A 23,306-nucleotide genomic window follows, 5' to 3' on the forward strand; every position below is an offset into this window, starting at 1 on the left:
AAGTTTTAAGTTATTCGCCAGTCGGGTTTTAGTTTAGATTGTGAGGTCTGGCTCCAACCAATGGAGATCACACACAGCAGTAAGAACAACGGCAAATGTGTAAGGGATAAATTTGTTTTCCTTTGTTCATTGTACTCTCGTGGCATGATGGCTGGCAAGGGTACCTTCGTGCAGTCCAGGAAGTAAAAATTGCATTGCTGAAAGATCCTTTGTCTCAGTGCTAATTTTTCTTTGCGGTACCGAGCATCTATTTCCAACTAGTATGGATAATCAGTCAGAATTAAGTCTGTCTTCACTAATGAGTGTTGCCTTTTACAGGTGGCTTTGTGAGTATATCCCCTCTCAATACTGCTGCATTGGCTCAAATCTGCTGAGGGGGACACCATCTCTCTGACCTGCCTACAACATGGATATCTCCACAGGCACAATAATCTTGTCAGGACAGAGGGCTCAGTGTCAACACAACATGCTTTTTCTATTAGAAACTCTGAAAGCCCAACAGTCCACAGAAGGTCACATCCTCAGATGTTCAAAACACATCTGCTTACAGAATATGAAGCACTATTCTCTTAGACTAGAGGACCAATTCTCTGATGGATAATTGCAGTGATTACCAAGTTACTTACCTAATGAGCTGGTTCATGATTGATTTGGAAACATACCCAAGTATCGATGAAGTCATATTAAAAAATGTGTCAGCCTGTTTTTACTTATTTTTAATTTCATTTTATTTCAGAGCATTTAATGCGGTTCACAAGTCAATAACATCTTCCAAAAACACACTGTAGTTTTTTCCACGTCAAAGTGGTTTTTCACACATTGCATCAAGTGCTGTTCATAATAGCCCCAAGGACAGGATTGGCTTGGCTTTGCTGTCTCCATTTTAATGACGGGAACTTAGATGTGGAGGCCTTATGCTGTGCAACAAGAGGTTTTACAGACTTTACTTCGTTGAGTCTTCTCCTCCCACCCTCCAGGGCACAAAGAGCACATCAGGCCGGGTTCGGTGGCTCACCTGTAATCCCAGCACTTTAGGAGGCTGAGGCGGGCGGATCACCTGAGGTCAGGAGTTCGAGACCACCCTGGCCAACATGGTGAAACCCCCGTCTCTACTAGAAATAAAAAAAGTAGCTGGGCGTGGTGGCACGCGCCTGTAGTCCCAGCTGCTCGGGAGGCTGAGGCAGAGAATCGCTTGAACCCGGGAGGCGGCAGTTGCAGTGAGCCGAGATCGCGCCACTGACCTCCAGCCTGGCTACAGAGCGAGACTCCGTCCCCCCGCCCCCACCAAAAAGCCAATCAGTTTGAGGAAGCCTGGGGTGGAGGCAGTCTGGGGTGACATCCTACCAGACCAGTCGGCCTGGTTCGGGCCGTGACAAAAGCTGGGGGTTGAAGGGGCACCCGCTCAGGGGGACCTGTCTGACACCTAGCCAAGGCGAATCCACCTTCCCGGCAGTCATCGGACGCTCAAATAGGCAAAGTATCAAATCCTGTTGTGTGTGAAGCAAGCTCTTCAAGTGACACCGTCAGGGCGACCTCGGGTCAAGAACTACTCATTGTACTGTCCAGACGCGCCGGGGCCCGGGCCGTCGTGGTCCCCAGGCCAGGAGTGAAAGATCTGGGAGTTCTTCCAGCCAAGAGCCCTGGAAAGCGTCGCCGAGATCAGGAGCGCGCCCCAGTGGACCCCAAAGCCCACAGCCGGGCGGGGTGTCCGCTCCCCGAGCCAACCCGGACTGCCAACGCACCTGCAGGCCCAGGACTCCGGATCCCCGCCGGCCCGCCCCTTCCACGGGCCACGCCCCTTCCGCCGGTCCCTGCGCCACGCGGGCCCGCCCCTTCCGCCAGCCTTCCCCCCCCCCCCCCGAGCCCCGCCTTTTCCGCCAGCCCCGCCCCTTCCTGCCCACGTTGGGGCCTGGAGCGCGTGTCTGCTGTCTGTGCCTGTGCTCCTGCCGGGTCCCCCAGGTGTGTCGTTTCGGTCTCGCTCCCGTCCTCTCTGCCATGGGGGTCCCCAAGAGGAAGGTCCGGGGCGGCCAGGACGGCGCTGCTTCCTCCGCGGGTGCAGCCAAGCGGGCCCGCAAAGAAGAGCTCACGGGCGTGCGGTTCAAGGCTCACTTGAAGGACCCACAGGGCCCCGGGCCTGGTGAGTGCGGGGCGGCGGGCGCAGGGCTGGCAGCACGGGCTGGCGAGGCGGCCTCTGTGTGCCAGGCACAGCCTCTCCTTTCTGCAGCTTTCGGGTCACCTAGGGTCAGTGCCAAGCCTCTGGCTTTGCAGAAAACTGGGGTCCAGGACGGCTCTGTACTTCCTTACCCTGGGCTGTCAGCGACGGCTGGAGGGCCCCGACTTGCTTGGTTGGGACCGTTTCATGTTACAACACATGTCCCTTGCCCAGACAGCATCCCTCAGCGAGCTCTAAAACCTCTTTATTGCAGTTGTCAGGAAAGTAAATGAAGTGTCCTTCTCTACTGAGTCCTTACTGAGTCAGCTCAGGACGGTTCATGAGATAGTTTGCTATTTCTTGGACTGTCAGCAGCGTTTTAAATAGCGTCCATCCCCCACCACTCACACTGACTTCATAACTTGTAACAAGCTGGTAGAAGCCCCCACAACTACTTGTCAGTTGACCAGGAATGGTCCGGTGACTGAGATGGAGCGGCCTCTATAATTTAATTGCACTTTTTGTAAAGTGTGACCACCCTTCACGACTACTTGTAATCGTTTGGAAAGTAACATCGTTTGGGAAAAACGCAATTGAACGTGATGCCATGTGGATGCATCGCTCTAAAATAAAGCAGTGGCAGCGTTTCTCCCAGGTTAAATACATTATTAAATTAACCGCCACTATACCTTCGACTTCTAATTTTTGGCCTACAGATTTTTTTTTTTTTTTTTTTTTAAACCAACAGGGTCTTTCTCTGTTGCCCAGGCTGAAGTGCAGTGGCATGACTATAGCTCACTGCAGCCTTGAGCTTCTGGGTTTAAGCTGTCCTCTCACCTCAGCCTCCCGACTAGCTGAGACTGCAGGTGCACACCACCATGCCCAGCTATGTTTTTTTTACTTTTTTTGTAGAGATGGAATCTCACTATGTTGTCCAGGCTGGCCTTGAACTCCCAATCTCAAGCAATCCTCCCACCTTGTCGTCTCAAAGGGCTGGAGTATAGGCATGAGCCATCACACCTGGCCTGTTTTTAAACTTTTGATACCTGTACTTACTAGTTACAGCTAGGAAGATGATACTTTAGCACAGAATTATATATTTTAGTATTCATTATTAGTAGAGGCTATTATTTGCTAGGGTAGAAATAAAGTGATGAATAAAAATCTCAGAAAGCCCCTGCCATCGTGGGGCTTACGAAGAGTCAAGTGGGGCAGGCCGATATCAGTCAGTAGAATCGCATACATACAGTTTCAAGCACAAGCTTTCCAAAGGAGAGGTACATGATACCTGACGGTGTTTAACAGGCCTGGAATGTGGTCTCACCTCTGCCTGCCCCATACTTATTTTTACTATTATTAATAATAGGTTCAGCATTACTTCTTCAGAGGAAACCTTCCCAGCCCTCGAATCTATATCGTGTTCCCTAGTTACAGCCCTCATTACACTCTTGATGTTTGCTTCATAGCACTTACTACAGGTGCTTTGTGTATTAATTTAAGTGATTGCGGTAGGTGCTTAGTAAATACTCATGAAGTGAACATTGGTCTCTATTATTAGATTGTAAGCACCATGTGGGTTGAGGCCATTTCTGATTTATTCACCAGCATGTCTCAAGCACCCCCTGTGATTCCTGGAGCACCTGGTAGGTGCCCAGTAAATGGTGTATGGAAAGATGAACTCATAAAGGGATGGCAAATGTAACAGGCCAGCGGTTTCTACCCTGTAATACCCTGGAATGCCAAGAGTTACATGCTAGAGTTTGGCTAATAATTCCTTAAAAAAGAGTAAGTAGTAGCACTGTTCTTTCTGCATAAACAGCCCAAGCTATCACTTGCATTCTGTGTTTTCGTCTTTTTTTTTTTTTTTTTTTTTTTTTTGAGGTGGAATCTTGCTCTATTGCCCAGGCTGGAGTGCAGTAGGGGGATCTCAGCTCACTGCAACCTCCACCTCCCAGGTTCAAGCAATTCTCCTGCCTCAGCCTCGAGAGTAGCTGGGATTACAGGTGCATGCCACCACACCCAGCTCGTTTTTATATTATTAGTGGAGATGACCAACCATGTTGGTCAGGCTGGTCTCCAACTCCACTCCTGACCTCATGATCCACTCGCCTCGGCCTCCCGAAGTGCTGGTATTACGGGTGTGAGCCACCGCCCCCAGCCTCCATTCTGTGTTTTTTTGAGGGACAGAGTAGGTATTATGCATGACTCCAGGGTGCCTGTGCCGATTGAGCTCCTGTGACCACAGCGACCTTGGCCAGAACGCCCATGGCTCTTGTTCATAATCCCCTCCAGACCACGCTGCAGACAGCAGCGATGGAGTCTGGCCCCAGTGCTCAGAGCGCCTGGCACAGCAGATGCCCTCGCTCAGTATCTGTTAAAGGAATGACGGTTGCTTTGGAAAATGTTGCAGCATAAAGTGGATCTGAAAACACCTTGTGAGGCTGGCAGAGGCTGAATGTGACCGGATTTTCACTGCTGCTGCTGAGGACATCTGGGGGGCTTCTTATGTTTTGAGGGTTTTCCTTGCCATCAGTGTGATGTGGGTACTTTATGTGTAAATTAGCCTTTTTATGCTTCATACATACCCTGTCAGGCACGTTCTGTTCTTGTTCCGTTATACAGGTGAGTTACCCAGAGCTCAGCGTTCAGTGCCTTATTCAGTACCCTGCAGCTAGTAAGTGGCTGAGCAGGATGCACGCCCAGGAGTCTGGCCCCAGTTTATGTTCTCACTTGGTGTGTCTTTGGCATAAAGTCCTGCTCACGTGTCTCCAGGCAGATGTTGCTTAGCAGCATCAGGACTTGAATCTGAGACACCCAGAATTGCTGTCCAAGAGGAAGGATGTGTTGGTCCGCTCTGCTCAGCTAGCGGCGCTCACCTGCAGTGCCAAGCCTTGTTCTGAGCCTCATGCTTCAGGGGAACATAGTGATTTGAACACAAAAGGATCTCGAAACTGTAATTTCTGGAGAGAGTTTGAGGAAGTATTTGGTCTTCAGAGTTGCTGACTAGGGTGATGGCAAAGAGGGATTAGATCCATTGCCTGTGACCCCAAGGCAGAGGAGGAAGGACCCCGGGGGATGCCCGGGCACGCCCTAAAGCAGGCCACCCTATTCTCATGTTTCTATGAAGACTGTAATGTATTTCTTAAAGATCGTGGCCTTTTACATTTTACTGTATTGATAATTACTAAGTGTGTTTTAATAGAAATATTTAGTCCCTTCCTCTGTTTTTTTCTAGTAAGGTAAAGTCCCAGTTCCCCCAGAAGAGATGAAGGCCCCAATAAGACGTGTCACCTTTTGCTTATGATCTCATATGGCTTCCAGCCCACTGCCATGCCCTGCCTTCCTAGTTCTGAGAAGTGTGGCCAAAGAGTAGAGTCAGAGAGAGGCAGTTTTGTAAAACAGGCTCTGCTGGAGAATTCTGTGGGCAGCAGGCACACAGGTGGCTCTCAGTTGGTAGGGTGGAGTCGTGGTGGGGGTTCAGATTCAGAGATCAGTGGTTGGGGAGGGGAGGTTGTATAAGGGTAGTAGAATCCTCAGGCTGTTGAGAGATTTTTGAGCGGAGAGCTTCTGGGGTGGCCTTATGGGGAAATGCTTGAGTGAGTTCCCCCACTTTGGGTTTTGAAGAACACTGATGTCAGCTGACGTGCTTGGCATGCTGACCATGGACCAGGCGCAGCATGGACATTCTGTGTGCCACTGTACTCACAGCAGCAGGTGTCAGCTCCATGACATGGGCAGAAATTGTCCAGCTTGTGAAGGGAGAACATGGGCTCTGGAGCCAGACTGCCTGGATTGGAGTCCTGGCTCTGCATCTTAGAAGCTGTACCTTTGGACAAGGGCCTGAGTCTCCTTATCTGTGAAATACTAGTACCTAGGGAGAAACATACTGGTACCTAGGGTGGAGGGTTGCAGTGAGAATGAACTGATGCCATGTAAGTAAAGCTCTTAGTAATGTTTCATTACCATGTTCTGTATGGTTTTTCTTGTTATACCCATTCTATAGTTGAGGGAACAAAACCTAGAAGGGGATCCAGGCGAGTCGTTGCCGGAGTGAGTAGTCAAACCCGGGAGTCACATTGGCTCTCAGTTTGTCTCATTCCTGTATTGCCTTCATGGTGTCTAAGTGTGTTCGTAATGTCTGTATGGATTAATCTGCTAGGGCGGCCATAACAAAGTACTGTGCCCTGGGTGGCTTAAACAGGAGAAATTTATTTTCTCACAGTTCTGAAGGCCACCTCCACGTCCCTGATCAAGGTGTTAGCCTAGTCACATTCTGGTAAGGGCATGTCCTGGTAAGGGCATGTCCTGGCTTGCAGACAACTGCTCTCTTGCTGTGTCCCCACATGGCCTTTCCTCTGTCCACATATAGAGAGGGAGCTCTCTGATATCTCCTCCTTCTCTTATAAGAAAACCAGCCCTATTAGACTAGGACCTCACCCTCATGAGCTCATTTAACCTGAATTATCTCCATAAAGGCTTTATCCCCAAATACTGTCTTGTTAGGGCTTAGGGTGTCTTTCCTTTTCTTTTCTTTTTGTTTTTTTTTTTTTTTTTTGAGTGCAGTGGCACAACCTTGGCTCACTGCAACCTCTGCCTCCTGGGTTCAAGCAGTTCTCCTGCCTCAGCCTCCCAAGTAGCTGGTACTACAGGTATGTGCCACCATGCCCGGCTAATTTTTGTATTTTTAGTAGAGACGGGGTTTCACCATGTTGGCCAAGCTGGTCTTGAACTCCTGATCTCAGGAGATCTACCCACCTCAACCTCCCAAAGTGCTTGGATTACAGGGGTGAACCACCATGCCCGGCCAGGCTTAGGGTTTCAACATGAATTTTGGAGAGAAACAGTTAAGCTGGTAACATTCACAGTAGTTTCTGTGCGGTGTAGGTGGACTGGGGAAGGCCACAGAACAGGGAAGGCAGGTTGCAGTGGTGGCCATGATTGTTTCTAAGGAGACTGACCCTGTCAACATTTGAACATAACTTTTATTTCAGGCTTGGAAGCGTTTGTGTCTGCTGCCAAGAAGCTACCACGAGAAGACGTGTATGATGTTGTGGAAGGATATATAAAGATTTCTGTTGAGTGTGCCGAAATTTTCCAGCTCCTGAGTGGAGAGAAACGACCTGAAAGTGAAGTATGTTGTTCTTTCCTGGCTTGATGAAGAGAAGCTCGTTCTGCTGTTGTTGTTGAGGGAAAATGTGATATAAATTTCCATGACCAACTTTCTGTAGAAAGTGATGCTTTGTCCCTGTGCTGTAGGAGTAGTTTCGTTTTTGCCTCCATGACCTTTGAAAGCATTTTGGTGGAAAATTCTCACTTATTACTAACATTTGATGAATGATACCAGAAGGAAGGATCATAAATTCCTAATCAAAATATACTTGGTTTCAGTGTGGTTTATTTAAACAAAATGAAAACAGATAAACACGTGGTATCACAGACTTACAACACATAATGAATTGATGATTGTTTTCTGATTCCAAAGAGATTGAACATGGGGATATTTATGTAGCTGTTGATATCTCAGGGTTATTGCTATAAGGGTGTAGACCTGAATATCTCCAAAGCAATGAGGCCCAGCCATTAAGAGAATTTTCTTCTCTCATTTGGTTTTCTGTAATTGTAAACAAGCAATTCTTTATTTCGCTACGCTGTGGGAGCAGGGCTACCTGCAGAGCCTGGGTCCTGCAGGTCAGCCTGCCAAGCTCTCACCTTCCCACCTGTGTCACCTTTGACTCAGGGTCTGGGTGGGCCTCATCCTGCACGCTGAAGGCTTTAGGCCTGCAGGTAACTATGGCTAAGACAAAAGGAGCATATATGTATAGGAGGAAAAGAAATGAGAGGATTCCTAAGCGTTTCAGTTCTGTCTTTGCAGATGATATTAATATTTCAAGTTTTCGAGGCCATATTATTGCGGACAGCAAGTGATCTGTCACATTTTCATGTTGTGGGAACCAACATCGTGAAAAAGCTGATGAACAACCACATGAAGCTCATCTGTGAGTCCCTGTATGCCTCGGGTTACAGGTAGGCTGGCTGCCTTCGTGCTTTTGGGTTTGGTCTGCATTCGGTCTCTGTGAGTGTGTTTGGTCTTTACCTTTATGCCTAAAAGCTGAGTTGTTTCCGTGGCCCTGTTGACCGAGTCTCTGCCCCCTTCCTTTGTGGACCAGTCCTGGCTGTCCCTGATTCCTCTCTTACCCCTTGTCCCTCTTCTCCTGCCTGCTACTGTCCTTGCTGCTGTATCTGTTGACTGATTCCCTCTACTGGAATCCAAGGTGCATGCGGCAGGGCCTTGCCTGTGTTATAAAATGCCACCTTCCCAGCAGCTAGAACAGGGCCTGGCTTGTCGCATCTGCTGAGGAAACCACAGAATCTGGATAACTGCAGAATGGAAAGACAGCCAAGAGCCTAGGTTCGGAGAGGCCTTTGTGAAGACGTCATCCTCTGTGTCCTGCAGTCACGGGAACTGAGGTGGTCTGTTGATCACATGATGGTTTACTCCAGAGAGAAATTTCCACCTTTTTCATATTTTGTGTTTTATATTCTTAAACCTACTACTTAGTTTTAATTTTTAGCCTTCTTTTAAATCTTTATGCTTTTTTTTTCCCCCTTAAAAAAAGAGCACGTCATCTTCCTTCCTTTTTCTGGTTTGAGGGTAGCAAATAACACAGCCAGCTTGCAGCGGGCTGGTGCTGAGGTGGCTCCGTGCTTCTGTGTTCCTCACGTGTCCCATTTCCTCTGGTTCCCCGTGCAGGTTGGCTCGCGCGTGCCTGAGCCTGATGGCTGCCATGGTGACCCAGGGTCCGGAAGCTGCCAGGGATGTCTGCAGCCATTTTGATTTGAATAAAAAGACCTTGTACACCCTGGTGACCAAGAGGGATTCAAAGGTGAGGGGACCTAAGTGTCTGTGCTTTCTACGGGTCTCCTTCCCTTGGAGGACTGTAGTGGTTTTTCCTCCTTTCTCTGGCCCTGATCCCCACACAGATGAAATGGGAGGTGTCTGTGCAGAAGGGTGGGTCTCAGCAGCCACAGGATCTGTCTGTGAGGACAGGACTCACTCCAGGCTGGCGATGGGCCAGCACCCGGCAGAGCTGAACATCGGGGAATTCTGAGGAAGCCTCTGGGGGCTCAGTGGCGTGGGGCGGTCCTGGCTGTGAGGATGACTTAGCTTGTGGGTCTCTCCTCTCCTGAGTAAACAAAATACCCTCCATGTGCCCATGGCCCTGAAGCTTGTAGTGTGTCTCAGTCCTCTGCTCCCGTTCTGCCCACCTCGGAGAAAGCCCTTGAAGCTCTCAGCCAGTGATGTCCTCAAAGAAGACCTTTATGGCTTTTTAATAAGTGACTTTTGCCTCCCAGTTATAATCTCGTGATGGGTAAGGATTGGATTGTGCCCAAGAGAATGGGAGTGTGGATGGTTGGTTTTCAGGAAACCTGTGAAAGGAAAATTCCCTGGTGGCTTTTGAAATTTCACTTGGGCTTAGAAAGTTTCTTGAGGAGCAGGCACAGTTTGAGGATTACTTGAGAGAGGGCCTCTCCTTCGTGGGTGCCGTCTGCAGGTTGTCTGTCAAAGGGCCTCTTCTGGTTGCCAGTCGGCTCCCCTGCTGTGACAGCCCTGGCCAGAGTCTCACCCTCCTCCTGAATGTAAAGAACAGGTGACAGATAGCCCACCTGCCTCGGTGGAGAACCACGTTAGAATAATTCACTTCTATAACTATGTACTGCTTTGTTCTGTCGGTATCTCTGGGAACTAAGAGTTTCTACATTGCCAGGAACTGGACTAAAGCGTTGATAATAGGAAGTAGTTTTTACAGCTCTGTGTGATTGGCCTGGTGTTGAGGGTTTTACTGGAATTACAAATAAGATATTCTCCACGGAAAAAAATTCCAGGTCTTAATGTCTCTTAGATACTACGCTTTATCAATGTGTCAAGAAATTCCATTCAATGAGTAATGGCTCCTGACATTTAAATATGTTTCCAATAAAAAGAATGTGTGTGCTATTTGCACACTAGAGCAAATATCACGGTTCTTTGGTCTTACCTGGCAGTAAGCCTGGCAGTAATTATCCATCAGATGCCCTCCCCTCTTCACCCTGTCTCTTTCGATCTCAGCCCTCCCAGCCATCTAAGTAAAATAGACTTCAGGAGCCCAGACAACATGAGAAAGGCCGACTAGGGCTTCCCGTTCTAGACCCAGGCTGCAAGGCCACGCACAAGCTGCTTCATCTCGGGGTCTCAGGGCGTGTTACTTTACCTCTCCAGGATCTGTAAAATGGGAATTACAGTCAAGTTGAAAGTTTTTTTTACTTTTGTTGTGTAATCCATAATAAGTATCTTAGATACCTTATATGTTATAGGAAATGGAGTTGAGACATTACATTTCATAAGGAAGGGTTAAGAACATTCAAAAATAGAGGAGCATGAGGAACCCTGTACCAGCCGTCCAACCCCTACCCCTCCACCTTTTCAGTTTGTTCTGGGGCAGTCAATTATAGCAAATCCCAGACATGAATCATATTTCACTATAAATATTTCAGCATGTACGCTAACAGAAAAAGACCTTTTAAAGAACAGAAACCACAGTACCATTATCACGCCTGATACATTAATAATTTCTCACTGTCATCTATTACTCAGTTTTGTCTCAGGTTTTTCTGTCTCAAAAATGTTTTTACACCTTGTGGTTCAGATCAGGATCCAAACAAAGTCTACACATTGCCTTCGGCTGGTATGTTTCTTAAATATCTTTGATCCCTTTTGAGTCTTTGAGTTTTTTTCTCCCTCATGCCACCCCCTCCTTTTTTTTTTTTTAATGCCATTTAGTTGTCAAAGTGTTGACAGGGATTTTTTTTTAATGAATATATGTTAATATTTTGAAGGAAATTATTAAAGCCTCATGAAGAAGGAAGATTATAGATAATATTCATCCAGCCAAAGAAAGCATTGTTAAAATCCTGTGCCAAAGAGCAGTTTTACCAAATATGTTTTGGTCTATTTTAGACAATGTTTTGCAGAATAAGCTCTGAAGAGTTCAGGACATTTTCTTCCTGGGATGTTAGCCGCGTGAGGTCCCAGGGTGGGAATGAAGAGTTGGCATGTGGCCCACTTGCAGTAGGAGTGGGATGGCTTTGATGGAGTGAGCTGGAGACGAAGGGTAGAGGCCCAGGAGGCCACAGCAATGGCCAGAGCCTAGAGCAGGTAGCCGCTGTGTCCTGGGGATCTTACCCCGTTCCTCCATCATGTCCGGGCAGGAAGTTTGGAGTTGTCTGAGACATAAAAGATGGGAGCTAGGAGTTGATAACCAAATCCCTTTTCATTTAGAAATTCATTACTGGAGGGACCCACAAGAGGTCTAGTTCTGCTATGTACCAGCAGGATAGAAAGCTCTAGAATGGCAGAAAACCTGGACCAGCATGCTAGGGCCCTGACTCCCAGTACTGTTACTTCAGTGGGCCAAAAATAAACGCACAGGAACTTTCCACTAGCAAGGAAAAGACAGAATTGAATTGAATTTTGCCAGGCAAGTTTTGGCGTTTTACCAGCATTCATTTGGAACACAAGGCATGTGGAGATCAAGCAAAGTAACTGCTTGAATTAGGTGGCATGTTTATTTGAACAGTGAGGCACTGAGATAGCTTGGGAGCAGCTTAAGCTTCCCGAGGACAAGGACAACATCTTGGTTAACTTAGCACCCTCTTGGCCTGAGTTGACAGCATCTTGAACACTGTCAAGATGAGCGTTGTATAAAACTGAATTGGTGGGTGAAGGCACTGGATCGTTGCTGACACTGTGGAAGTGCTGCACACTGTCGGCACCAGTGATCATTGTCTTCAGACTCCTTATTGTGATGAGACGCACAGATAGGTCCTCAGAACACAGAGGATGGTTTGAAGCCGACAGTTTTGGAAGAAACCCACATTGGTGTAATAAGGCCTTGCTGAGATGCTATGTGACATGGCCGGTGATAGACTCAATAAATGTACTGAGTGTGAGGCCTTGATCCACATATTAGAGAGCTTGGATTGGATAGCCTTCCTTTTCTCCAGGAGAAACACAGAGGCAACAAAATGAGATGGATTCATTCAAGACGTGCACAGAGACCTACTGATGCCAAGTATGGTCCTTGCACCCTCAGAAAAAGTGAAATGCAAATGGAAAACGCCACAGAATCCTGTGAAGAAGGAAGAGCTTCTCTGTAGTTGAACATAAGTAGTCTGTTTGTATAATTACTTCTTATCTCAGTTCTGGTACTTAATTAGCTGTGTGACCCCCAGTGATTTTTTTTTTTTTTTTTTTTTTTTTTGGTACAGAGTCTAGCTCTGTCGCCCAGGCTGGAGTGCAGTGGCGCGATCTCTGCTCACCGTAACCTCTGCCTCCCAGGCTCAAGCAATTCTCCTGTCTCAGCCTCCCGGTTGCTGGGATTACAGGGGCCCACCGCCACACCCAGCTGATTTTTCTACTTTTAGTAGATACGGGTTTTACCATGTTGGCCAGGCTATTTTCAAACTCAACCTCAAGTGATCTGCCCTCTTTGGCCTCCCCAAGTGTTGGGATTACGTGCTTGGCTATATTTTTGAATCCTCAGTTCTCTCATCTGTAAAATAGGGGAGGTGTGGCATTTCCCCCTCAGGCTGTGATGAGGAGTAAATGCGATCACGGATGTGCAGCATTTGGTGTAGTGCTGGCACATAGCAAGTGCTCAGTAAACATCGTTGTCCTCCTCTCTCATCATCACCACTGCTACTGCCACCACCTCTCCTGCTACTACTAAGTGGAACAGAGCTATCTGGAAGGCAGAGATTGCTCCTTAATTTTCCAAGGCATTTGGGACAATGATTTGTTGTGATATTAACTTATTTCTTGGCAGTGAATGAAGGTGCCTGTGGAGTAACTGTGAAGTAGAGAGTAGTGCTGGGTGTGAGCAATGGAGGATCCAGGTCCACCTGCTAGTTCTGGAACAGCTGAGGAGAGACCGGCATGACCATATGCCTTAGATGTGAAACAAGGAGTGATGTGACACAGCTTTGATTTAATGATAATAGGAGAGGAAACTGATCAGTGACTTCCCTAGAGACATTGGCTGCTGTCATGGCATTGAGGCCCTCCCCGGGTGTGCCCATTGCCCTGGGTGTGACTGATACCTGCTGGCTACAACCCTGGGAAGGCCTAACAGGGTTGGTGACGTGACAGCGTCTGTGCTTTGGTTTGTGGTATGAGCTAATAAGTTATTTATAATATCCAGTAAAAACCAGACATCACCACATTGATGTCTCACCAAAAGCAGTACCAGTCATTTCATCATCTCTGGATTTTCACAAACATAGGTTATTTTCATCAGCAGGTGGGAGGAGGTGGATCTAGGCAGGCTGAGGGTCTTGCTCCACACCAAAGTGGCCAGGAAACTAAAATTTGTGTGTTTTAGTCAGGGAAGGGAGCACAACTATGTTTTACCCATACTTTTGTGTTGAGAATAGGGCTTGAAAGAGAAGGAAGAGTAGAGAAGATTACCGGGGAAAGAGAATGGAAAAAATTTTGCTTTCTGTAAAGAATGAGCATTGGTTGCAGACATGCCTCCCCTGGTGACTGGGGACAAGGCTGGGGGGCTGATGATGTTGAGACAGGACGGGCGTGCGTGGCCGCTGTGTTGCTGATTCCCTTGCCTCTCTGTGGAATACGCACGTGACATGGAGGTCTCCTTTCTTCTCCAGGGAGTGCACGACGTTCGGCAGGCCTATGTTCAGTTTGCTCTCTCCTTTCTAATTGCGGGTGATGACAGCACTATAGTGCAAGTGTTGGAAGTGAAAGGTAGGTGTACTCCTTTGTCCCTTAGGAAAGCCCGTTTGTTTTGAAAAACCTGCTGCAAACCGTTTCTTCCAAATGGGAAAAATGTCTGCAGCCTTTGCAGCTGCCCTGTACACCGGATTGAAGCGTGTGGGGCAGGAAGGCAGGCGGAGGGTGCAGAGCTTTGGTCAGTACCATTTTCATATCACTTGTTAGAGTGAACAGAGGTGTTCCTGTTGTGCCGTCTGGAATGCTGAGCGATGCTGTAACAGAAGATAAAGGCAGACCTTAGAGAGATGCCGCGCAAACAAAGGAGGCTTTATAGCTCTGGATCAGACTCAGACTCAGCCCTGGCTACCTGGCTTTCCTTGGGAACTGTTGTTTTAAAAAATAAAGCTAGTTTCTTTGGTGGCTTAGCCCTGTGTTATGAGAATATCAGTAACAGGGCTTCAGGGAATTCCAACTTGACCACCTTCTGGTGGCTGTTACCCTAGAGTGAGGCTTGGGATCATTTAACCTGTTAGGGCTCCTTGCATTTTACCAAGAGATTCGGTAAGATGATAAATGGCAGCACTTAGCTCAGCACATGGCAGTTGCTCAGTGAGATTCCCTGGAATCCTGACCTGTCTAGAGGTGAGGAGCAGTCCTATGTCCTGGCCGGAACTCTGGGAGTTACTGGGGAAGAGTAGCAGGGTGCGCTACCAGGGTGGTTGGGTCTCCAGCACTTCTCCCTCCCTCCCAGGGTGGGAGATCCAAACTGCCCCAGGAACATAACGCTGGCACCATTTAGGAGGAGAGTGCGGTGGTCACCCTGTGTGTGGCCAGCCTGGTCTGCGCAGGCGCTCCATCACTGCTGTGGTAGGAGTGGTCTCTGCATGATGCCACAGACAGATTGTTTTTTTTCTACTTGTTACCAGGAACTAGGTTCAGGATGTCTTGCTGCTGCCAGGGCCAGTCGTTTCTTTAAAATTCCCCTGGGTCATTTCAGCTGTCTGGCCTTTTATTCAAGGACGGGTGGTACCATTTACACTGCTGAAGGGGGCTGGGATGTACTACAGTTGGATGTTTCTGCTGGGAAGTTTGGCCGTCCACATCAAACGTGTAAGATGCTCATGCATGGGTTTGGATTTATGATGGGCCCGTCCCCCTGGGCCTCTCATAGTATCCCATGCCAGAGCAAACAGTAGCCCCGAACCATTGCCTGGCCTGTGTGCCCGTAGGCTGCTGGCGCTGACGCGGGTTGCACATGGTTAAGAAAGAAAAGATAAAAAACTGTTAAGATCCCTGATCCAGCAGTTCCATGTCTAGTCAGTTATCCCGGTGAAGTAATTAAGGATGTGAGTAGAGGTTTTGTTCGGGAATATTCTTTATATTAGCTAGAAAGGGGACTTCTAACTGTCCACCAGTAACAGATTAGCTGAGCAAACTGGAAACTGGTCATAAGATGGAACGCAGTGACTAAAAATATTACAGAACGCTGGCCGTGATGGCTCACGCCTGTAATCCCAGCACTTTAGGAGGTGGAGGCGGGACAGTTGCTTGAGCGAAGTAATTCTTGAGACCATCCTGGGTAACATAGTGAGATTCTGTTTCTACAAAAAAAAAAAAAATACAAAAGTTAGCTGGGCATGTTGGTGTGTGTTGTCTGAGCTACTTGGGCGGCTGAGGTGAGAGAATTGCTTGAGCCTGGAATGTCAAGGCTGTGCCTCTGCATTCTAGCCTGGAGGACAGGGAGGCCTGGTCTCAAAAAGGGAAAAAAATGCTGTACTTAATGATTTCGGAGTTTTTTTAGTGATATATGATCAGTGTAAACTGAGTTATAAAACTGTAAAGTACGATCTCATTTTACTCAAATAGAATAATATGAATACATCAGAAGATTAGTGGTTAGGTGATGTTAACAGTGTTAACTTTTCGGTAGTGAGGCTTTGACTTATTCTTTTGGTTTGTCTGGTATTTTCTGATTTTTCCTTTTTCACAAATAATGAATTTGCTTTTGTAGAGATTCTGTGTGCACAGTAAGTGTGTGGGGAGCAAGGAAAATTGTAATTGCTTTGCTGCTTCTGCCCGGTGTCACCACTGCGTTAATAATGATACAGTGTCAAGCCCTGGTGGCTGTTTCCCTGGGAATTGAAAAGTAGGAAGAGAAAACAAAAAGTAAATAAACTAAATTACCCAAAATTCTAATGCCAACCTGTAAAATGATGATCATCTCCTTAAACAGCAAGTCTAAGCAAGAGAGAAATTCTATTAGTCTGTTATACTATACATTCTCTTTCAAATAGTATTTAATTTTTTCTTGTTTGTTTGTTTTTTGAGATGGGATTTCGCTCTTGTTGCCCAGGCTGGAGTGCAATGGCACAATCTTGGCTCACCGCAACCTCCGCCTCCCAGGTTCAAGCAATTCTCCTGCCTCAGCCTCCCAAGTAGCTGGGATTACAGGGATGTGCCACCATGCCCAGCTAATTTTCTATTTTTAGTAGAGATGGGGTTTCTCCATGTTGGTCAGGCTGGTCTTGAACTCCTGACCTCAGGTGATCCGCCTGCCTCGGCTTCCCAAAGTGCTGGGATTACCCCAGCCTTTAATTAATTTTAATGTGAGAAAAAAGTAAAATCGAGCTAAAGACCTACTGAACTTCTTTAAAAGTTCTGTCATTGGTTCACCTTTAGGTGCTTTTGATTTCTTCTTTCTTCCTTTTTGTTTGTTTGTTTGTTTGTTTGGAGACAGGGTTTTGCCCTGTGCCTGGCTGGAGTGCAGTGGTGCCATCATGACTTACTGCAACCTCAAACTCCTGGGTACTAGTGATCTTGCCACCTCAGCCTCCTAGGTAGCTAAGACTACTGTAAGACTACAAGTGTGCACCACCATACACAGCTAATTTTTGAACTTTTTATAGAGATGGGGTCTTAGTACATTGCCAAGGCTGGTCTTGAACTCCTGGCCTCAAGGAATCCTCCCACCTTGGCCTCCCAAAGTGCTGGGCTTCTAGCATGAGGCACTGTGCCTGGCTTCTTGATTTCTTATGTCATGGAAGTGGTTATTCCTGCTGAGAACTTGTATAGTTAAAAAAAAAAAAACTAAAAACGTGAATAGCATTGTTTGCTGTACCAGTTAAACAGTAATATTCTCTCATTCTCATTTTCAAAATATTTTTGAATTTAATGCTTTGAAACTTTTACTTTCAGAATTTATTCCTTGCATTTTTAGCTCAGGGATAAAGGAAGATAGGATCTCCACCGTCAATATTTTGTTATCCACACTGAAAACAAAGGTATGTGCTTGGTAATCAGTGTTTCTGTTGTCTGTTCTTCCTTGGGAATGAGATACTGTCTGGTGTTTTACAGGACTGTAGAACGACGGCATCTTATGTTACGTAGATTGTCATATTGGTTGAGTGGAAAACTCTTCCTTCAGCACAAACTTGTTCTTGTTGATCAGCATGTGCCGGGACTAGCAGGTTAAAGAATAGCTGAAGCAGCCAGTGATGTCCAGACGTGGCTGCTGTTTATTACAGCAGCAGAAAAGCTGCTGGTCAACATTTCCCGGCAACCCAAAGTAATAATTGTGAGCTGTAAACCTATGAATAATACTTCATTCACATATCTAGCAAAATGTTCTTCTCTGTCCTGTTCCATATTTGCCTTTTGCAAGCATCTGAGCAATATTGTAAAACTTGCTAAAAGGAAACACCTTAGATCATCAGTAAGAAACACTTCTGTGGGACATTTGGCAATCTCTGAAGACATTTTGTCACAACTGGGAAGGTACAGCTGGTGCCTAGTGGACAGACATCAGGGATGCTGCCAGATGTCCTAATGCCCAGGACGGCCCCATAACAATTGTCTGGCCCCAAATGTCAATAGAGCTAAGATTGAGAAACCCTAATTTAAAGTAATGCAAATAATGACGGATTTTTTTTTTTCCTACTAAAATAGCATTGACTTTTAAAAACAACGGTGTTCAGTGCTAGCAGGGATGTTTTGAGTCAGATACTTTGTTGAGGAGGAAGTGTTGTATCCCCTGTGGAAGATAACCATTCTGACAAGATGTGTCAAAGGTCTTAAATGTATTCATGGACCCTGACGAGGGTTGCATCAGAACCGCTAGAGGAATTTGAAATATATATACCTAGGCCACACCCCTAGGGATTCTGGGGGTAGGTTTGGGTGGAGCTGAGGATTTGTGCCGCAATTCCACTTGGAGGAACCAGTGTCAAGTCCAAAGTCAGATGCAGTGAAGACTCTGCTCAAGGATGCTGATCACAGCTTTATGGAAAATAGCCAGAATTTAGAAACAACTAATTGTAAACAGCAGGGGAATGGAATGGTTAAATAAGTTGTGGCCTACTCATAGGATAGAATAGTATTTAGTCCCCCAAAATGTTCTAAAGGGATTTTTAATGATGTGGAAAAGGCTTATGCTTCATAAGTAATCATACATGAATAAAAGGCAAAAAATAACGAATACATACACACATACACCACATACACATGCATATCGTGTGGGTGCGGGTGGTGACTGAAAGGAAATATATCAAAATAGTAACTAGGTATCCCAGCATGGTTGGGAATATTGGTGAATTTCCCTTGATGTTTTTCTTTTTTTTAAACCAAATTTTCTGCTACTAGCATGCGTTATTTTTATAATGATGAGAAAACAGTAAGCACCATTTAAAAAATAATTGAATTCCATGAACTTCGTTTATTATTGTTTTCAGGTAGTTCACAATAAAAATATCACAAAAACCCAGAAGGTGCGTTTCTTTACGGGGCAGTTATTGATCCACATAGCATCGCTGTACAACTGGAACGGGATTACCGATGTGAACCCAGAAGATGTCAAGGTGCAGTCAGTTTTGGGTGTTCGTTGACCTCGTTGGAATTTGATCCTCAGGGTCGGGAGAGGGAGGATTCTCAACGCTGCAGCAGACGTGAAGTCCCCTCATTTGATCTATTTCTTTTGCCTGTCGTTATATGGCTGTATTAATAAGATTTTTTTCCCCGATTTCTTAACAATCACCCTAATAAACTGTACTTTTTTTTTTTTTTTAATTAGAGAACTATGATTTCCTTTGTCTGAGCCGTATCTTAGTTTTCCCTGCAGCTCTTTCCTGTTAGACCTGCAGGGTCATCCCAGCCCTCTCTTCCCTCGCTTCACCTCTGACTTCCCGTCCTTCCATTCTTTCATGTCTAGTTGGAGTTTCAAGGTTTGTTGTATTTTTGTTTTTGTTCTAACTTCAGGGTCCTGACTGTCTCGGAGCCTCACCTGCTGGCATGTGTAATTGTTTTGTACTAGTTAACTCATGTGCTAAATTAAAACAGCTGCTCTCACATTGACCTGCTGCCAGTGTATATTTTAATTTTCCTCAGGGTGTTACTGAACGTGGACTTGGCCAGGGTAATAAAGGCACAGACCTCCTGTTAACATTACAATAATTCACCTCTCAAGAGCCTACTATTTTACTTCCTTTTATCTTGGAGACTTGCCCAGGCCCTCTTGTTTTGAACATGTTTTTGTATACTCCAGTACCAGCAAGCCTCAGAGGCTGAGTCAAAAACACTCCCAAATGTGGAATTTTATTCAAATGGACAAGAGACATTAGATCACTTTAAAGCTATTACAAATACAGGTTTAAACACGCCCCTCTTCAGAGTATTCTTTTATCTTGATCGTGTATCTTTCATTGTTGCTGTTGTTTTCATTTATTGTTTGGGGTGATACCAAATGTTTAAAATGTTTTCTGTTTTCGTTTGTTGTTTGGAATGATATCAGGTGTTTAAAATGTTTTCTAAGTTGTCATCAGGCAGTTGATATTGTCCTTGTTTTTATTCTGTATCTCTTGCTAAAGTGTATGAGCTTGGAATTTTCATTGAATTTTTAAAAATCTTCCTAGGTTTCTGCAGAAGAAGCAGGGAAAACCATGGTTCGGGAGCTCGTTCATAACTTCCTGATGGATCTTTGCTGTTCACTCAAGCATGGAATTAATTTTTATGATGCATCTTTGGGTACCTTTGGCAGGTAAAGTGTAACACTCTTGTGGACCCCAGGGCGTGTGTCCCCCTCAGAAGTCATCACATACATGAGTGTCTAGTGGAACGGTAGCAGGTTAGGGCTAGAACTGTGGACGTTATCTAACTAATTTCAGGATTGAACAGTTGTAGACTCAGGGAACTTCTATTTGTTGCATGTTCTCGGGGCAGAGTTCTGAGAGTAGCTGTCTGTTAACACTCAGGTAGATCATGGGCTGTTTCTCCCAGAGAAGTACTGCAGGTGTTTACCTAAAGACAGTGTTTGTCGACTGGAGCTCAGAAAAGGCACCTGCCCTCCCAGAGAGGGCTGGGTCTGACATGGGCCTCACAGCCATCCTCAGGCAGGTACCGTCGTGAGACCAACTTTGCAGAGGAGGAAAGGGTTCCAGAGAGGTCAAGACACTTACCTGGTTAAATGGCAGAGCTGGCATTGGAAACCAGGAAGTCCGGCTCCAAACTGATACTAAACAGTCCTGCCTCTCCTTGACAGGCTGCCCGTGAGTCAGGATTTCTAAATTTTTTTTTTGTGTTTCGTTTCATATTTCACAATTGTGATAGCATTTCATCAGTAAGGAAACAAAGTTCAAATCTACCGGTTTTGATTATATTCTTTGAGACTGTCTTTTTGTAGTCGTATAAGTCCATGTAATTTTTTTTAATAACAAAAATGCTTACTAGTGCTCATCCGTCTGCTTTTTTCCCATTTGACAATAAAAATATTGCCTATGTTTTCTGGTCATTATAAATGATTTATTTTTTACTCCTTGCTATTCTATCTTAGCATTATATCACAAGGATTCAGGCAGTCTAATTTACTTCTAATTTCAGCCAGTCAGGAAATCAGGTGATTCCTTCAGAATGGAATAATATGGTGGGAATTTTTCTGTCTGCTTCTGACTTTGGACGTGTCTTGATTCTGAGGTTACTGTGATTTCACCTGCCACCTCATTTCTTTTTTTCTTTCATCAGTAAGAATGAGCTCATTTTCCTCCTAAAACATAACGGCAGACTTCTATAGTTGAATAGAATATTACACTTGTGCTTAACACATGCACTCTTCCCCCTTTTTAAAGCGTTTTTCCTCCATAACTAGGCCCATGAAGTAGATCATCATTTAATGAGCATATTGAATCAACTTGTGGGTATGGGTCTGTTTGCAGTAAGCCGTGATTTACGTGAATTTTGAAGCCATGGGCAAAAGACAAGAATTTGTTAATAAGGGAAAGGAAGGAGATTTGTTTGTGGATGGTAACGGAGAGCTTTGAGATCACACTGAATTGCATCATTTCCTGTTACCCTGTAGACATGTGGCTCACTCCTTATCTTATTCCGGTTCCTGTGCAGATGTCACCACTTCAGGGAGGCCTTCCCCGGCAACCTTTCTGAAAAAGCCGCTCCACTATCCCTGTGCTTTTGCCTGGCTTAGGCTTCTGACTGTTCATTCATTCATTTGGTGATTTATTTATTTGCTTGTTCATTATCAGATTGGTGAGAAGTGGTAAGAACAGTTGCTGGTCTGTTATAGGCCCCCAGTCCCTATGACAGTACCTGGCACATAGTAGGTGTTCACTGAAAGCTGATGTTACAACATAGGGCAAGGATTGGCAAACTTTTTCTACAAAGGGCCAGATCGTATTTTAGGCTTGGCAGCCTACAAAGTCTGTTGTGACTACTCAGTTGTGCCATCAGAGCATCCATAGATGTAAATAAGCAGGCTTACCTGTGTCCCAATAAAATTTACAGTGATAGGTATTGGGCCCTAGTTTCAGTCCCTGGTGGAGGTTAAGAGAGCAGACAGCTGGGTGTCAACCCTAACTTAGCTCTGAGACCTTCAGTGGGTTAGGCATCCCCCTTGCCTACATTGTCTCGTCTATAAAGTGAGAGTAAAAGTAGTGGCTGTGGCAGAGAGGTGGGTGGTAACTGCCTAGAGCAGGGTCTGGCATGGATTGTGTGCTACGTAAGTATCAGTGCTCTCCATTTTATTACAGTGTTGATTAAAACAAAGTATGTGTAGTATTTTTAGCACTTTTTGTAGATTTAATATCCTTTTCATTTGTCAGCACAAACTATATTTGTTTTGTTCATTACATTTTCATATTAAAGGATATCTTCATCTCCTTTTGTAAAAGATACCTTTCTGATCAAAATTGTACTTTCTAATTTGGTTTTTAAAAAACTTATTTTACTCTATGTAAAGCTGTCATATAGCATTGTAGTTTTACTTAATGTATAAGGGGATGTAAGACACTGGGGACCCTAGAAACCATCACTATGGCATGCATGTGAGGCAGAGTCAGAGGGTTTTCTGGATGTTTTGACTTCCCAGGGTCAAGCAGATAGGAAAAGGTGTATTTTCTAAAAAGACTTTGAGGCAGGTGAAGCCTAGGGTCCTGGGGCTTTGGCTGTGTGGATCCTGGGGTTTTACTCCCTTTATGCAAGCTTTGGTCTCTGCAGACTTTCCTGCTGCTTCCTTTTTTTTTTTTTTTTTTTCTGAGTTGGAGTCTTGCTTTGTTGCTCAGGATGGAAGGTAATGGCACAGTCATAGCTAACTGCAGCCTCGAACTCCTGGGCTCACCTGCTGCTTTTATCTTCGCATACCTTTGAAAACTGTCCACTTTGAGACAACTTTTCAATATTTTTCTACAGTAGTTTTTTTTTCCCCATCCTTGCTTCTTTCAGCTGCTAAATGCAGATGAAGGAATTTGAAATAAGCTAGAAACAGGGAAGGCAGAAGGCCTCTGCGAAGACCTTGTGCTGTCTTGTCAGATTCCTTGTCAAGAAATAATTTGATGGCACTCTTGAGCCTGCAGCAACTCATGACCACTTCGTAGAAAAAGAAACTTGATTGCCAGGTGTGGTGTGCATCACCTCTAGTCCCAGCTACTCAGGAGGCTGAGGCTGGAGGATCACTTGAGCCCAGGAGTTCGAGTTCTGGCCTGCAGCGAGCTCTGGTCACACCACTGCACTCCGGATGAGAAAGCAAGACCCTGTCTCTAAATAAATAAATAAAAGTTAAAACAAATCCTCCTTTCAAGATAAAAATGTCTTATCTGCATTTTTTTATACCCACACTCATATGTATTTACATATGCTTTTTTATTTCAGACGGAGTCTCACGCTGTTGCCCAGGCTGTAGTGCAGTGGTGCAATCTTGGCTCACTGCAACCTCTACCTTTCTGGTTCAAGCGATTCTCCTGCCTTAGCCCCCCGAGTAGCTAGGATGACAGGCGGAGGCCACCACACCTAGCTAATTTTTTTTGTATTTTTAGTAGAGACACGGTTTTACCGTGTTGGCCAAGCTGGTCTTGAACTCCTGACCTCAGATGATCCTCCCGCCTTGGCCTCCCA

At 45.6% G+C, this 23,306-nt stretch overlaps 1 protein-coding gene and 1 non-coding gene across 3 annotated transcripts in view; both read left to right on the forward strand.

Moving 5' to 3' along the window:
- The first annotated feature begins 1,889 nt into the window (after nucleotides 1–1,889).
- URB1 (URB1 ribosome biogenesis homolog) overlaps nucleotides 1,890–23,306 on the forward strand; it is a 74,979-nt gene continuing 53,562 nt past the window's right edge. For both annotated transcript variants that reach the window (XM_032277038.1, XM_032277039.1), the window contains exons 1-8: nucleotides 1,890–2,137; nucleotides 7,144–7,283; nucleotides 8,025–8,176; nucleotides 8,904–9,036; nucleotides 13,856–13,952; nucleotides 17,115–17,200; nucleotides 18,647–18,772; nucleotides 19,823–19,947. In XM_032277038.1, the coding sequence (XP_032132929.1) occupies nucleotides 1,996–2,137; nucleotides 7,144–7,283; nucleotides 8,025–8,176; nucleotides 8,904–9,036; nucleotides 13,856–13,952; nucleotides 17,115–17,200; nucleotides 18,647–18,772; nucleotides 19,823–19,947 (1,001 nt within the window). In that variant the 5' untranslated portion in view covers nucleotides 1,890–1,995. The remainder of the gene's footprint in view (nucleotides 2,138–7,143; nucleotides 7,284–8,024; nucleotides 8,177–8,903; nucleotides 9,037–13,855; nucleotides 13,953–17,114; nucleotides 17,201–18,646; nucleotides 18,773–19,822; nucleotides 19,948–23,306) is intronic.
- LOC116551050 lies at nucleotides 15,043–15,178 on the forward strand. Its single transcript, XR_004268682.1, has one exon. It is a non-coding gene; the product is annotated as a small nucleolar RNA SNORA42/SNORA80 family (small nucleolar RNA).

This window comes from Sapajus apella, unplaced genomic scaffold (assembly GCF_009761245.1).
Source record: "Sapajus apella isolate SASKATOON/1434 unplaced genomic scaffold, GSC_monkey_1.0 scaffold8, whole genome shotgun sequence".
Classification (NCBI taxonomy): Eukaryota; Metazoa; Chordata; class Mammalia; order Primates; family Cebidae; genus Sapajus; species Sapajus apella.